The 16,024-nt window shown below is 35.4% G+C and overlaps 1 protein-coding gene across 1 annotated transcript; it reads left to right on the forward strand.

The window, feature by feature from the left end:
- The first annotated feature begins 6,973 nt into the window (after positions 1 to 6,973).
- On the forward strand, positions 6,974 to 8,530 carry LOC100926147 (mas-related G-protein coupled receptor member H-like). The gene is given in 2 exon segments (XM_012549445.3): positions 6,974 to 7,289; positions 7,291 to 8,530. Coding segments are annotated over 2 exon segments (1,035 nt in total). The 5' UTR covers positions 6,974 to 7,103; the 3' UTR covers positions 8,140 to 8,530.
- The last annotated feature ends 7,494 nt before the right edge of the window (positions 8,531 to 16,024 follow it).

The following is a 16,024-nucleotide window of genomic DNA, read 5'->3' on the forward strand; positions in this document are numbered from 1 at the left end:
ATTTTTTTTTTTTTTTTTTTTTTTGCTTAGCATGATAAATATGGAAATATGTTTAGAAGAACTGCACACGTTTAATACTGGACTTTCTTACTTATCTTGGGGAGGAGTGAAGAGGAAGGAGAGGGAGAAAATTCTGAAACACAAGGTATTGCAAAGGTGAATGTTGAAAACTATCTTTGTATGTATTTGGAAAAATATCATTAAAAAAAAAAAAGAAAGGAAGGAAATATAACCACAGGTAAACAGAGAAAAGGTCTCAGAACCTTCCAATAAGGAGGGGTAGGGGTAGGAAAATTCTAGTCACTCAGCTCTTCAATATATTTCCTCAGCAATATTAGAAAGTACTGTGTTACTAAACTGCAAAAAGAATATTATAACAAAGTTAAAAGGCTCTCTGCAAAACACAAAATCAAAATATGTCTTTTTTTAACCTTATAATAGCCGAATTTCATGCTGAAGCTATCGAAATTTTATTTTCTCATTTGTTTGTCAAGCAATCCATTTTGTCAAAAATCTAACCCATTATTTAGAGGTCCAATATTTTACCTTCAAAACTGATTTCAATAATCTTGTGTTACATAAACCTGGGAAAAGCAAATTAATTGAGAAAAGACTATATATTTATTCTACATACAACACAGTAGGTCTGGAGTCAGGAAGACCTGAATTCAAATACAGCTTCAGATACTTTTTAGCTGTGTGCTTGTCAAGTCACTTAACTTCTGTTTACCTCAGTTTCCTCATCTGAAAAATGAAGATAATAGCAACACCTATTTCAGAGGGTTGTTATGAGGATCAAATGACATAATATTTACAAAGCATTTAGCACAATGCCTGGCATGTAGTAGGTGCTATATAAAGGTTTATTCCTTTTTTTTCCTTTTGTTTCCCTTCCCTTGCCAGTAAAACTGAAATCAGATTGTTAAAAATTGGTTTAGGGCAACGTCTTGTAGCACATACTAAAAGTTCCAAAGAGAAATTTTACTTAAACATAAAAGGACATGTCATTTTTTTTTTCATGGAGAAAAAGAGATAAATGTATTTTTCATACTTCTGGCTAGAGGAAGATATTAACTTTTAATCTTTATTTTTTTTCTCAATTACATGGAAACCAAAATTGTTAACATATTCATTTTTTTTAAAATTTTGAATTCAAAATTTTTTTTCTTTCCTTCTTCAATCACCTCCTTAAACAGAGAAGAAATTTAATATAGATGCTACATGTACAATCATGCAAAACAGACCAAAAAAAACCCACCCCAAAATAGTGAAACTTTTTTCCCCTGAGGCATTTGGGGTTAAGTGACTTGCCCAGGGTCACATATCCAGGAAGTGTTAAGTGTTGAGATCACATTTGAACCCAGATCCTCCTGACTTCAGGGCTGGTAATAGTGAAACTTTTTTTTTTTTTTTAAGACTTTTAATCTTTATTCAGATGATACCAGTTCCTTCTCTAAAAGTAGATAGTATTTTTTTTTATCACAAGTACTTTGGAATTGTTTTTTTATTGCTGTATTATAAAGAATAGATGTGTCATTCACAGTTGATCTTCATACTATATTGTTATGACTGTATACAATGGTGTCCTGGTTCTGCTCACTTCACTTTGCATCAAGTTCATGTGAGCCTTTCCAAGTTTTTCTGAAATCAGTCTACTAGTCATTTCCTATAACATAGGAGTATTTTGTTACAATAACATACCACAACTTGGTCAGACATTTCCCAACTGATAGACATCCCCTCAATTTTCAATTCTTTGCCACCTCAAAGAGAGCTGCTATAGAAACTAGGCATTGACCCACACCTAAAACCATATAGCAAGATAAGGTTGAAAGGGGTTCATGATCTAGACATAAAGAATGAAATTATAAATAAATTAAATGAACACAAGATAGTTTACCTCTCAGATTTGTGAATGAGGAAGAAATTTGTGACCAAAGAAGAACTAGAGATCATTATTGATCACAAAATAAATAATTTTGGTTATATTAAGTTAAAAAGGTTTTGTACAAACAAAACTAATGCAGACAAGATTAGAAGGAAAGCAATAAATTGGGAAAAGATTTTTACATTCAAAATTCTCATAAAGGCTTCATTTCTAAAATATAGAGAGAACTGACTCAAATTTATAAGAATTCAAGCCATTTTCCAATTGATGGATGGTCAAGGGATATGAACAGACAATTTTCAGACGAAAAAATTGAAACTATTTCTAGTCATATGAAAAGGTGCTTCAAATCACACTATTGATCAGAGAAATGCAAATTAAGACAGTTCTGAGATACCACTACACACCTCTCGGATGGCTAAGATGACAGGAAAAGATAATGACACATGTTGGAAGGGATGTGGGAAAACTGGGACACTGATACATTGTTGGTGGAGTTGTGAACTGATCCAACTATTATGGAGAGAAATTTGGAACTATGCTCCAAAAGTTATCAAACTGTGCATTCCCTTTGATCCAGCAGTATCTCTACTGGGTCTGTATCTCAAAGAGATCTTAAAGGAGAGAAAGGGACCCACATGTGCAAAAATGTTTGTGGCAGCCCTTTTTATACTGGCAAGAAACTGGAAACTGAGTGGATACCCATCAGTGGGAGAATGGTTGAATGAATTGCGGTATATGAATGTTATGGAATATTATTGTTCTGTAAGAAATGACCAGCAGGATGAATACAGAGAGACCTGGAGAGACCGATGTGAACTGATGCAGAGTGAAATAAGCAGAACTAGGAGATCATTGTACACAGCAATAACAAGACTATACAATGATCAATTCTGATGGACATGGCTCTTTCCAAAATTGAGATGATCAGGCCAGTTCCATTGATCTTGAGATTAAGAGAATCATCTATACCCAGATCGAGGATTGTAGGAACTGAATGTGGATCACAACATAGCATTCTCACTCTTTTTGTTGTTATTCATTTGTATTTTTTCTCTTATTTACTTTCTTTTTTTGATTTTAGTTTTCTTGTGCAGCAAGAGAATTATATAAATGTTTATACATATTGGATTTAACATATATTTTAACATGTCTAACATATATTGGATTGCTTGCCATCTAGGGGAGGGGGTGGGTGGGAAGGAGGAGAAAATCTGAAACATCAGGCTATGCAAGGATCAATGTTGACAAATTATCCGTGCATATGTTTTGAAAACAAAAAGCTTTAAAAATAAAAATAAAAAAAGATTATGGGAATGGAGTCACTTAATTCTAGTCCCCATATGGACTGGAAACTGAAGACAAGAAACTGAAAGGGGCTTGAGAATCAGGGATGAAGTTTCCAAAAAATCTCAGGGTTTGGAATGAAGTGAGGTCTCTGAAAGGAGGAGCAGAATAAGGAGATGATGGGCATGGAGTAGGGAAGTTACTGGCAGTAAAGAATCAAGAAGTAGTAGGTGGGCAGAAAAGTACTGGAGATTCTTCTGCCTCCCAAACTTTGTGGTTTTTTTTCTACTGTTTCTCCTGCTGCCAGCCAACGAGGCCCTATGTAATGATCACATAATCAGAAAGCCTGAGGGATGGTTAATATTACAGAGGTCAAACCAGCCCCTCTTCAATCCTTTTTAATTATCTAGCTTTTTAAACACTTATCCACCCCACTTTTTCTATCCCATCTCTTCTTTCTTCTCCTTACCACGCTTGCCTCTTCTGTGGCAGATTCCATCCCCAGACACTTAAGAGTACAAAAGCAAAGTGAGATGTTGAGGAGGGAGTAAGAAGATAGAGGCCTTGTCAGACTGGCTAGAATGATAGGGAAAAATAATGCAGAATGTTGGAGGGGATTTGGGAAAACAGGGACACTAAAACATTGTTGGTGGAGTTGTGAATACATCCAGCCATTCTGGAGAGTAATTTGGAACTATATTCAAAAAGTTATCAAACTGTGCATACCCTTTGATCCAGCAGTGTTTCTATTGGGCTTATATCCCAAAGAGATCTTAAAGAAGGGAAAAGGACCTGTATGTGCACGAATGTTTGTGGCAGCCCTGTTTGTAGTGGCCAGAAACTGGAAATTGAGTGGCTGCCCATCAGTTGGAGAATGGCTGAATAAACTGTGGTATATGAATAATATGGAATATTATTGTTCAGTAAGAAATGACCAACAGGATGATTTCAGAGAGGCCTGGAGAGACTTACATGAACTGATGCTGAGTGAAACGAGCAGGACCAGGAGATCATTATATACTTCAACAACAATACTATATGATGATCTATTCTGACGGACCTGGCCATCTTCAGCAATGAGTTGAACCAAATCAGTTCTAATGGAGCAGTAATGAACTGAACCAGCTACACCCAGCGAAAGAACTCTGGGAGATGACTAAGAACCATTACATCGAATTCCCAATCCCTATATTTTTGCCTGCCTATATTTTTGATTTCCTTCACAGGCTAACTATACAATATTTCAGAGTCCAATTCTTTTTCTACAGCAAAATAATGGTTTGGACATGTATACTTATTTTTTATTTAATTTATACTCTAATATACTTAACATGTATTGGTCATCCTGCCATCTGGGGATGGGGTGGAGGGAAGGAGGGGGAAAATTGGAACAAAAGGTTTGGCAATTATCAATGTTGTAAAATTACCCATACATATAACTTGTAAATAAAAAACTATTAAAATTAAAAAAAAAAGATAGAGGCCTTTTAAGGAAGGGTAAGGAATAGCAGAAATGAAAAGGGAAATTTTTCTTTGGCTGCCACTGGTTTTAGTTTTACCTGCTGAATCAGACTATGTAAGCAGGTAATTCAGGGTGTGTATGTATAAGATGTTGATACATATATTCCATTAGAGCTAAAGATCCAAGCAGAAGATTGTCAAAGTAGAGAAATGAATAAACTTTGTTTCTATTGACTTGCCAACGCCCTTTTACCATACCTACTAGGTGTCAGGCACCAAGAATTAAAACAAACAAACAAACAAACAAAAAAACTAGTCTCTACCCTCGAGGTGGGCAGCTGGGTGGTACAGTGAAAGGAACTGGGCCTGAATTCAAATGCAATCTCAAACACTTCCTAGCTGTGTGACCCTCCACAGGTCACTTAATCCTGTTTGCTTCAGTTTTCTTATCTGCAAAATGAGCTGAAAAAGGAAATGGCCAATCACTCCAGTATCTTTGTCAAGAAAATCCCAAATGGGGCCAAAAAAATCAGACAAGATTGAAATGACTCTGTAATAATAATAATAATAATAATAATAATAAAGCCATCAAGGAATTCACAGTCTAATAAGGGAAATGCAAAAAGTACTATCCACCACCACTCTTGTCCCCCTCCAAAAAATGTATATATATAAGTAAAGAGAAGATAATTTTGGAGAAGGAACAGTCACTGAGGAAGTTATTGCCCTTAATCTGGGCCTTGGAGACAGAGAAGACTTTCAAAAGACAAAAGATATGGAAAGAATATGATCCAATCATGGAGAAATAACATCAGCACATGGATTGGGAAGGGGAGGAATAGAGAGAGAAGCAGAGACCAGTCATAATTCCCTGACCAATTATTATTATCTTATTTTAAAGATGAGGAAAGTGAGGTTGAGAAAAGGCAAGTATCTAAGACAAGATATGAATCTGGATTTTCCTAACTACTAGTCTAATGCTCTCCTTATTGGACCATTTGGCTAACTTGGAGAGGAAAAGGCCAGGAAGGAGAAAGGCAAATGACTGGTGGGTGACAAAAACAGCTTTTCCTTGCCAGGGGAAAGATTCACTCCAAGCCTACATTTTACTTTGGAACAATCCTGAATCTTCCTTTTATGTACTTTTGTGGGAATGTGCCAGGTAGGAGGAGAGAGTTCCTGAGTCTAGGAGATGCTATTTTTACCTAAATGCTTACTCTTTCTCTCTTTCCCATACTTCACGTTTCCATTTTGAAATAAAGATCTTCATATGCCAGAACTAAGGTCAATTTTCCCCAGCTCCATACACAGATATTTTAGACTAATGGAAGCCCAGGAATAGTAGTTAGCTACATAAAAAAGACAATTTCTGGAAAAGAGCATGTATAAGTGGGGTCTGAATGTATGTCCCACCATGGAATGCCCCCAAATGTCTCAAGGGTCTTGAGGTTCTGCCTTTCCCATACGTTTGCAGGAGATAATGGATAGCACTTTTGTCACATGAAAACTGCATTTGCTGCAGATAGTCATGGACTATCAGAATATGAAGAAACCTGATAGAGCCTTTAGTTCAAATACCTCATTTTATCTCTAAGAAAATTAGAGATTAGAGAAGTGACTCTCAAGTTGTACACTGATTGCCTCAAGAGTCTCTTTTAGAATAAAAGGATCACAGATTTAAGCAAGAAAATACCTCAAAGGTCATCTCCCCTCTCATTTCACAAATGAGGACACAGGCCTCTTAGGAAACCTAAATGATTTATTTACTCAAGGCTTTATGGGTAATTAGTCTCAGAGGCAGGATATGAACCCAAACATTCTGATTCCAAGCCAATGTTGTTTCCACTTAACGCAGAAAAATTTTTTTTAAATCAATGCTATATCCATGTTTTAAGTACATTTCCCAGAAACAAATTTTTAAAATTAATTTTACATTATTCTAAATTTAAATAATTTCTACTTAGAAAAATGTCTAAAATGACATAGGCAAAGTCACTAGCTGCTCTAGGTCTGGGTTTCTTCATCTATAACGTGAGGGAAGGGTTAGCTTAAGTGATAACAGAAATCACTCAAAGCATTTTTAAGTATTGCAAAGTGCTGAGTGTCCCAAAAGTCTTAGTCTAGTGTTAAGCTTTAATAGACACTTTGGAGATACTCTGTGTATATTATCTCAATTGATCCTCACAACTACCATGTAAGAAAGAATAAGTTAAAAATATCATTATCCCCACTTTACAAAAGACAATGAAAGTGAACCTGAAAGAATGATTTATACAAGATCAAATTGCCAGAAGTGGTCAAGGTGAGATTGGGATGCAAGGTTTCCTGGCTGCAAGTGTAGCTCTCTCGACTCTGCTACGCTCGCTTCTCACACAGGAGTTCTAAGGTTTATTCCATTTCCAAATGATATGTTTATGATTTAACAAATACCAACCATACATAGTATGTGCCATTTCTGCCAACAGGTATGAAGAAAAAAATTGACGATTTTGAAATAATGGAGCAGTCCCCAATCATCCTGCCTACTCTGGAGTTCATGGCCACTAACAGGAGCCAGGTCAATGGATCTTTTATGAATCTGCAATCATCAGAAGAAATATTATACTGTGTTTCTCTTTTCATTTCCCTACTAGGGATAGTCAGCAATGGACTTTGTCATTTATTTCCTTCTCTCTCACTTCAAGAAGACATCCTTCATTGTCTATATCCTGCATCTCTCAATTGCTGGCCTGACTTTCCTTGTTTGTACAAGTACCTTTCTTATAAGAGACATAGTTTACTTTTATTCTCACAGGAACTTAATTAGATCAGAATTATTTCTGATGATCTTCTGTATGCTGATTCTGTTTGGCTACAACACTGGCCTCTACCTCCTGATAGCCATCAGTGTAGAAAGGTGTCTGTCAGTTCTTTACCCCATTTGGTACCAATGCCAACGCCCAAAACACCAATCTGCTGGGGTATGCATTTTTCTTGGGGCATTCTCCATTTTTGTGACCTGGTTAGAAAGCTCTGTGTGTGTGAGAGAACCAGAGCCCAAATTCCCTTTTAGATCCTGTGCTGTTGTGCAAGTATTTTTGCTTATCTTGAACTTCCTCGTATTTGCCCCTCTTATGGTCTTCTCAAGCTTGACCCTCTTCATCAAGATCATCTGTAATCTGAAGCACCGCCAGCCAGCCAAGCTTTACAGCATCATCATCACCACAATCATTCTGTTCCTTGTTTTTGCCATGCCTTTGAGAGTCTTGCTGATGTTGTACAACTTCCAAAATGAAAACGATTCATTTTTATTGATGTTATATTCATATTTGCATTTATTATCCTGTATCAATAGTACTCTTAACCCAGTTGTCTATTTGGTGGTTGGTCAGATCAGGAGAAAGAGGAACAGGAAATCCTTAAAAGATACATTGCAAAAGGTATTTGAGGATAAGCCACATCCAAGAGTGAAAGAGAAATCTGGGCACTACAAAATCAGCATTCTTAACCCACAACAACACTAAAAAGAAAAAGAATGGTGCCCTGTATAAAAAGCATTAGGAACCCAGGAAAATCTTTAGCCAGGCGAAGAAAAGATTTCTACCTATTTCTTTATTTCTTTTTTTTGTGAGGCAACTGGGGTTTAGTGACTTCCCTAGTCATATAGGTAGGAAGTGTTTTGAGGTCAAATTTGAACTCAGGTCCTCCTGACTTCAGGGCTGGTGCTCTATCCACAGTACCACTTAGGTGCCCCTAAATTGCTACCTATTTAATTGGACAGTTTTTAAACTCTATTTGTATCTCTCTCATTGAGAAAGAAGAAAGACTGAGAAAAAGTGTGGTCAGCATAATTACTTTTAAGGTTAATCCCTTCCATTCACTGGCTTCTTTACCTCCTGCCCTCCAGACTAGACTTAGAGAACCTGGTTATTTTAGGAAGACTTTGGCCTATCCCCCTCCCTCCCTTCCTCCTGCCTTCTCTCATTCAGTAATCATCTCAGTGCAGGGATTCCAATCTACATATCTGGCCTTTCTCTCTTTATCTCCATTCTGATATCATCAGCTGCCTACTTGGTATTATCAAAGGTATCCCATTGACATCTCCCTGCAATGCATCCACAACACAGCTCACTCTCTTTCCCTATATTATATATATGCACCTCATCCTCATTTTCCAATTCTTTATCAATTCTACTTCGACAACCCTCTGGAGCCAGGCCCTTGCCTTCTGGACTATTGCAATAGCTTTGAAGTTGATCTCTCAATTTAAATCTCTTTTATCTACTGGGTATACATTTGCCAAAATGAAATTTCTAAAGCATATTACTCCTTGTCTCAAGAAACTCCAATGACTTACTATAGCTTCTGAGATAAAATGCAGACTATTTAAATCCCCTCCTAAGCCAGCTCCAGACACCTTTCTACTGATCTCCCATTATACTACCCTCATGCATTCTATGTTCCAGTCAGACTTTTGCATTTCTGTACACAATATTCCATCTCCCATCTCCTGCTTTTCTGGAGGTTTCACTCATACCTGGGATGTTCATTTTTCTTACCTGCCAAAACTTGGAATCTAACAAAGATCATATCAAGTCTCAGATCAAGTATCACCTCTTATGAAGGACTTCCCTAAATTTATTAGTATAAATTCTTTATAAGTTTTTGCATTTTTGTGTGTGGTGGTGTTATTATTTTTTACTCCCTAAAGAATGAAAGTTCCTTAAGGGCAGAGACTGAGTTTTGTTTTTTTTATTTTGAAAAACATAGCTCAGTATATCATTAGTATTTAATATATAGTAGGCACTTAATAGATGTTTGCTTAAGTGAATTATTTAATTGATTAGAAGTTATTAGTTTCCAAAGTATTTGGAAAGTTAAAAACTAAAAGAACTGTTGTTAATACTGTTAAAAGTAAAGGAACAGGAAGTCACAACAGAAAAGCTGTAAGTATAGTCCAGGCTCCAAAACTTGCTCCACAAAAATTTAGAAAATGTATCAGACCAATGTCTGATGGGGAAATCCAAGGAAAAAAAGTCACATTGAGGCATCTTCCCAACTAAGGTCAGTAGAGAGAATCAGAGATGGACACTGGAGAGAAGCTGTGGCCAAGGAGTGAAGGAGACTGGAGACTATACACCAGCAGGAAGCACTAGGGCACAAAAAGATCTCAGGCTGACTTTGAGTGGTGCTAGTGACAGGAGCTGGTGCTGTATCTCCTCTCTGTCACTCATCTGCAGGGTGGCCTGGGGAGGGTCTTGGCCCAAGGTATGGCAGAGCGAAGGAGCCACAGACCATCCTAGGCTGTGTACCGAGCAAAGAACAGGGTCAGAAACAAGCAGTAGCTCTGTGGTTCTAAATCCAGAATCAGATCAAGGACTCAGTTTTGTTCTCTAAACTAGGCTGAAACTCACAATGTAATAACCAGAGCAGGAATTCCAGAAGAAAGGGGAGCATCAAGTTTTGTCACAGTGAACTTCCATGGCTTTTGAGCATTGGTCTCCTGGAACTTCCCACCAGTAACACACCAACAAATGTCTTGCTGGGTCAGGAACTTGGGAGCTCAGAACCAAACAGTATACACAATAAAAGCAATACAGTATGATGACTAATTGTGAATGATTTAAGATAATTCCAAAAGACTCATGATGAAAATAATCATGTTCTTCTAGAGAAAGAAAGGATAAAGTCTCAATATAGATCCAAGAATACTATTTTTTCACTTTATTTTTTGTGGGGGTTTTTTGGTCTGTGTTTTCTTTCACAACTTAACTAATATGGAAATGTTTTGTATGACTGCACATGTATAACCCATATCAAATTGCTTATTTGTCTCAAAGAGAGGAAAGAAGAAGTGAGAAAATATGGAACTCAAAATTGTAAAAAATAAATGCTAACAGTTGTTTTTACATACAGTTAGGAAAAATAGAATATTTTTTTAAAAAATTAATAAAATGGAATTTTAAAAGATAATTTGGTTTTTTAAAGAGCTAAAAGTAATTTTTGAAACCAGAATGTTAGTAATAGAGGAAAAGTAGGAAAAGAAATAAAAATTATGAAAAAGTTGGAAAGAAATTTAACAGTTTAAAACCAGAGGTGCAAAATCTTATTCAGGAAAACAGGATTTAGCATCCACCACAATGAAGGAGTGGAATGTTTAGAACATTTCAGAAGGCAAAAATCCAGGCTTATAATCAAGAAAAACTTACTCAGGAAAAGAGTATAATTATATAGGAATAAAATAAATATGCAATTAATGAAATAGAAGACTTCTATAGACCAGAAAACCAGTGCCAGGAACAGAATTAGATATCAACGGGCAGTTCTATCACCCAGTGTCCAGTTGTAGATACAATTCCAGGGTGGAGATGAATGGCTTGCAAGCAAGTGAGGCTACATGCAGAGCAAGTTAAAAAGTTCTAAAAATTTAACCATATGCTTTGTATCCAAGAGCCAAAGGGGGACTCAGTTTTCACCTTTAGCACTTCACACCAGTGCAGGTTATTTCTACAATGGAATAACCATTGACAGGAGACCAAAACCAAAGAGGAGTCGAGCAAATCAGTTACTCTGAACCTTTAGAATAATGCAAGACATTCATGGTATCTAAATATAGCAGCATTCTACTGAAACTCATCCACATACAATCCAACAGACCCCAACCTGGGTCAGAAACTTGCAGAGCTTAGATCAAGAGGGCTGTAAACAAATCTCTCCCCACATCACTGAGTAAAACTCTTTGGGGGAAAATGAACATTTAATGGTATAGAGGACTGTCAAGCATTTATGGAGAAAAGACCAAAATTGAACAGAAAATATAACATTCAAACATAGCACTCCCAATAAACATGATGGAGAAATCATAAGGAACTAAACAAGATTAAACTATTAATATTCTTATACAGGGAGATGTAGTGTTCTCTTCTCTAAAGTATTGTTCTCTGGGAGCAGATTTCTTGGGGAGCTTTTGGGGACAGCCTTAGTTTCAGTTCAGAGTAATAATCACCTCAATTGCAGCCAGCTGTTAAAGTCTAGTCCTTTATTGTCTCTTCCAAAATAGCCCAGTTAGCTTTCTTAGAGACCTATCTCTCTCCTTGGTCCAAGAGCTCCCCATGATGAACATGGGAAAATGCAACCGAGGCTTCCACTGAGCCTCAGACTGTAGATTGATCCAGGGAAATGAGAGGCAGGGCCCAGCCCCAAGATATCATATAAAAGACAAATGGGGCCTGATGGCAGCTGAGTTTACACCCAGAGAGTTTTTAGAAGGCCAGGACTCTGATGTGATCTATCAGCCTAAAAATAATCACATGGCAGGAAGAGATTACCTGATCAGTCAACCAAAAAGCAATCAGATAGCAGAAAGGGATTACAATAGGGGAGAATACAGGCCTTTTAAACCAACAAGGCAGTATCCAGTGCAAACAGCTTCAATATAATTGCCAGGAGATGAGGAGAAATCCTAAAAGTGGTAAATAGAAGGGAATTAGATAAGTTAACTGCCTGGGAGAGAGGGTTTGCTTGTATTTCTACAGACAGAGAGGAAACAGATGGAGAAGGAATCAGATGGGTGCCAACAAGCCGTATTTGCCTTGTCCATCAGAAAGAGACAAAAAAAGAGAAAAATCTGGAAACAAAGGAGAAGACCGAAGAAGAAAATCTGCAGGAATCATTGGATTCCCTAACACAAGATAAGACTGTTGCAAGACTTGAAAACCAGCAGGAACCATTGGATTCCTTGAAATGAAAAATTGTTGATGAGACTATTGCAAGACTTCAAAACTTACAGGAATTATTGGATTCCTGGCACATGAATTAATGGACAATAGATTCCTTTTGGACTATTTCCCTAGGACTTATGGACATGTATAAATTCTCATGTTGATTCATGTTATGAATCTTGACTCCTCCTCCGAGAGTGGAATTGTGAGTTAGACTTGTGAATCTCCCGAAGTCTCTAGTTGGCTTGTGGGAGCTCCTTATATATGATCTCTTAAAGGTGTGAACTCTAAAGGTGTGAGAAGTGTGAACTCTAATGTGTGAGCTAATGTGTGAACTCTCCCAAAAGTGTGAATTCTAATGTATGAGCTAATGTGTGAACTCCAAAAGTGTGAACCAAGTACATAAGCATTGTTTCTATCAATTCCAGTGACCTAGCACCTTCTTTCAAGTTCTGGCCCATAACAGGGAGAGGATATAAGCGCCCTCTCTGAATTTGATCATCACTAGCGGTCTTAAAGACAGTCTCATTTCACAAAGGGCGTAGATACAATTCTATTGTGTTGGGATGATTTCCAAAGAAGAATGAAGAGTGAGAAAGAGGAATGCAATGGAAGAAGGGAAAAGGAGAGGAAGAATGGAGAAAATTATCTCATATGAATAGGCAAGTGTTTATATAATGAATGGGTAGGTGGGCAAGGAAGGAATAAAACTTGAACCTTGAATACAGCATTTTACTAAAACATATCATAAACAATGAATTAATATCAACACTGAACATATATGTACCAAATAATATAACATCCAAATTCTTTTTGTTTGTTTGTTTGTTTTTCTTTTTTGGTGAGGCAATTGGGGTTAAGTGACTTGCCCAGGGTCACACAGCTAGGAAGTGTTAAGTATCTGAGACCAGATTTGAACTCAGGTCCTCCTGACTTGAGGGCTGGTGCTCTATCCACTGAGCCAACCTAGCTGCCCCAATATCCAAATTCTTAAAGGAAAAAAATTAAATGGGTTACAGGAGGAAATAGACAATAAAATCATATTAATGGGAGACTTCAGTTAACCCTAACCCTTTTAGAACAAGATAAATCTAATCACAAAATATGTAACAAAGAAGCTAAACATAATTTTATAAAAGTTATATTTTTCTATACTGACTGGGAATATAAAGAAGTAGGTTTATTTCTCAGCTATACATGGCTGCATAAAAACATGTATACATACATGGCAGCATAAAAACTTTACAAAGTCAGAAAAGCAAAAATATTAAATGCACCCTTTCCTGACCATAATGTAATAAAAACTTAATTTAATAAAGGATTTTAAAGCATAGTTTAAAAATTAATTGGAAACTAAATAACCTAATTCTAAAGAATGTCAAAGAACCAATCATAGAAACACTCAAAAATTTCATTAAATATAATAACAACAATGAGACAACACACCAAAATTTGTGATGTAACCAAAGCATTACTAATGGGAAATTTTGTGTCTTTAAACACTTAACATCAATAAAAGAGAAAGATCAGATAAATGAATTGGACATGCAAATTAAAAAAAAAACTAGAAAAATAATTAATCAAAATCTCCCCAATTAAACACCAAAAAAACCAAACAAACAAACAAAAAAAACCTGGACATGAAAGGAGAGATTAATAAAATTTAAAGTAAATATGTTTGCCACTGGCTAATTTGTTTTAAAAAGAAATAAAATTTGAAAAAGGTAAATTCATGACTAATGAACACGAAACAAAATCAAGTATTAAAAGGTTAACTAGATTTTTTTGTCCAAGTATATGCCAATAAAACTGATAATCTAAATTAAATAGATGTTTACAAAAATACAAACTGCTCAGATTAAAAAAAAGAGAGAGAAAATAGAATTCTTAAGTTACCAACCCGATCTTGAAAAAAAAATTGACTACACTAGAAATAAGTGTCCTAAGGGGAAAAAAACAGCTCAGGACCACATGAATTTACAAATAAATTCTACCAAATACTTTAAAAAATATTAATCCCAGTTCTACATAAACTGTTTGGAAAAAAAAAGGAATCCTATCAATTTTTGCTATGATACAAATATGGTTCTGATATATAAAACAAGAGAATCAAAACAGAGAAAGAAAACACTAATGAATTTTGATTTCCAAAAAAAAATTTTTAATACCAGCAAGGAGATTACAACAATATATCACAAAGATCATATATTAGGATCAGGCTGGATTTACACAAGGAATTCAAGGCTGATTCAGTATCAGGAAAATTATAAGCATAATTAGGCACATCAATAAAATAACCAAAATCATGAGTATTTCAGTATGTTCAGAAAAAGTTTTGATTTTTACAATACCCATTCCTCTCAAAAATACTTTTAGAAAGCACAGAAATAAAAGGAACTTTCCTTTAAGTGATACACTATGTATCCAAAACCAAAAGCAAGAATTATCTGTAATGAGGATCAGCCAGAAGACTCTCCAGTGAGATAAGGATGTCCACTATTAACATTATTTACTCAATATTATACTTGAAATGCTAGCCATATGAATAAGATAAGGCAAGTGTAATGGAAATAATAAGCATCACAAAGAGGAGATAAAAGTATTACTTTTTGTAGATAATATAATGGTTTACTTAGGGAACCCTAAAAAGTCAACTAAAAAAACCTAATCAAATGCTGAGTGAAGAAAACATTATACACAACAATAACAAGATTGTGTGAATGATCAACTATGATAGACTTAGCTCTTCTCAGCAATTCAGTGATCTAAAGCAATTCCAAAAAACTTTGAATGGAAGATGCCATCTGCATCCAAAAAGAGAACTATGGAGACTGAATGGAAAGCACACTCTTTTCAAGGGTTTTTTTTTTCTTTTTATTTCTTTCTTGTGGTTATTCCCTTTTGTTCTGATTTTTCTTTTCCAATCTGACTTATATGGAAATATGTAAAAAAAATGAATGCACATGTATAACTTATATCAGAATGCTTGCTTAATATGGAAAGGGAGAAAATGAGAGAGGAAGGAAAAAAATTTTTGAAACTCAAAATGAAAGCTGAAAGCCATCTTTACATGTAATTGGAAAAATAATATATTATTAAAATAAAATTTAAAAACTAATCAAAACAAGTAACCTCAAGGAAGTTGTACTATATAAAATAAACAAACCATTACAATTTCTGTATATTATCAATATAGTTGACAGAAAGAGATAGAAAAAAATATTCTAATTAAAATAACTATCATCAGTATAAAATACAGGAATCTACCTGCCAAGACATACAAAGGAATTATATGAACACAATTACAAAATACTGTTCCCATAGATAAAGACATATCAAAATAATTGAAAAAATATTAATTAGTCATGGGCAAGACCAGCCAATATACTAAAAATTACTACCTAAATTAACTTACTTATTCAGTGTCAAAACAGTTAAATTATCAAAGAATTATTTTATAAAGCTATAAAATATTTTTTAACAAAACTTATGTGGAGGTGTAACAACATATCAAGAATAACAAGGGAGTTGATGAAAAAAGAATGAGAAACAGAAGAGGTCTAGAAGCATCAAACTATACTACAAAATTTTAATCAGCACAATAATTTGGGACTGGCTAAGAAATAGAGAAATTGATCAAAGGAATGAATTATGTACATAACATACCAAAGCAAATAAGCATAGTTAA

This window comes from Sarcophilus harrisii, chromosome 4 (genome assembly GCF_902635505.1).
Source record: "Sarcophilus harrisii chromosome 4, mSarHar1.11, whole genome shotgun sequence".
Taxonomy (NCBI): Eukaryota; Metazoa; Chordata; class Mammalia; order Dasyuromorphia; family Dasyuridae; genus Sarcophilus; species Sarcophilus harrisii.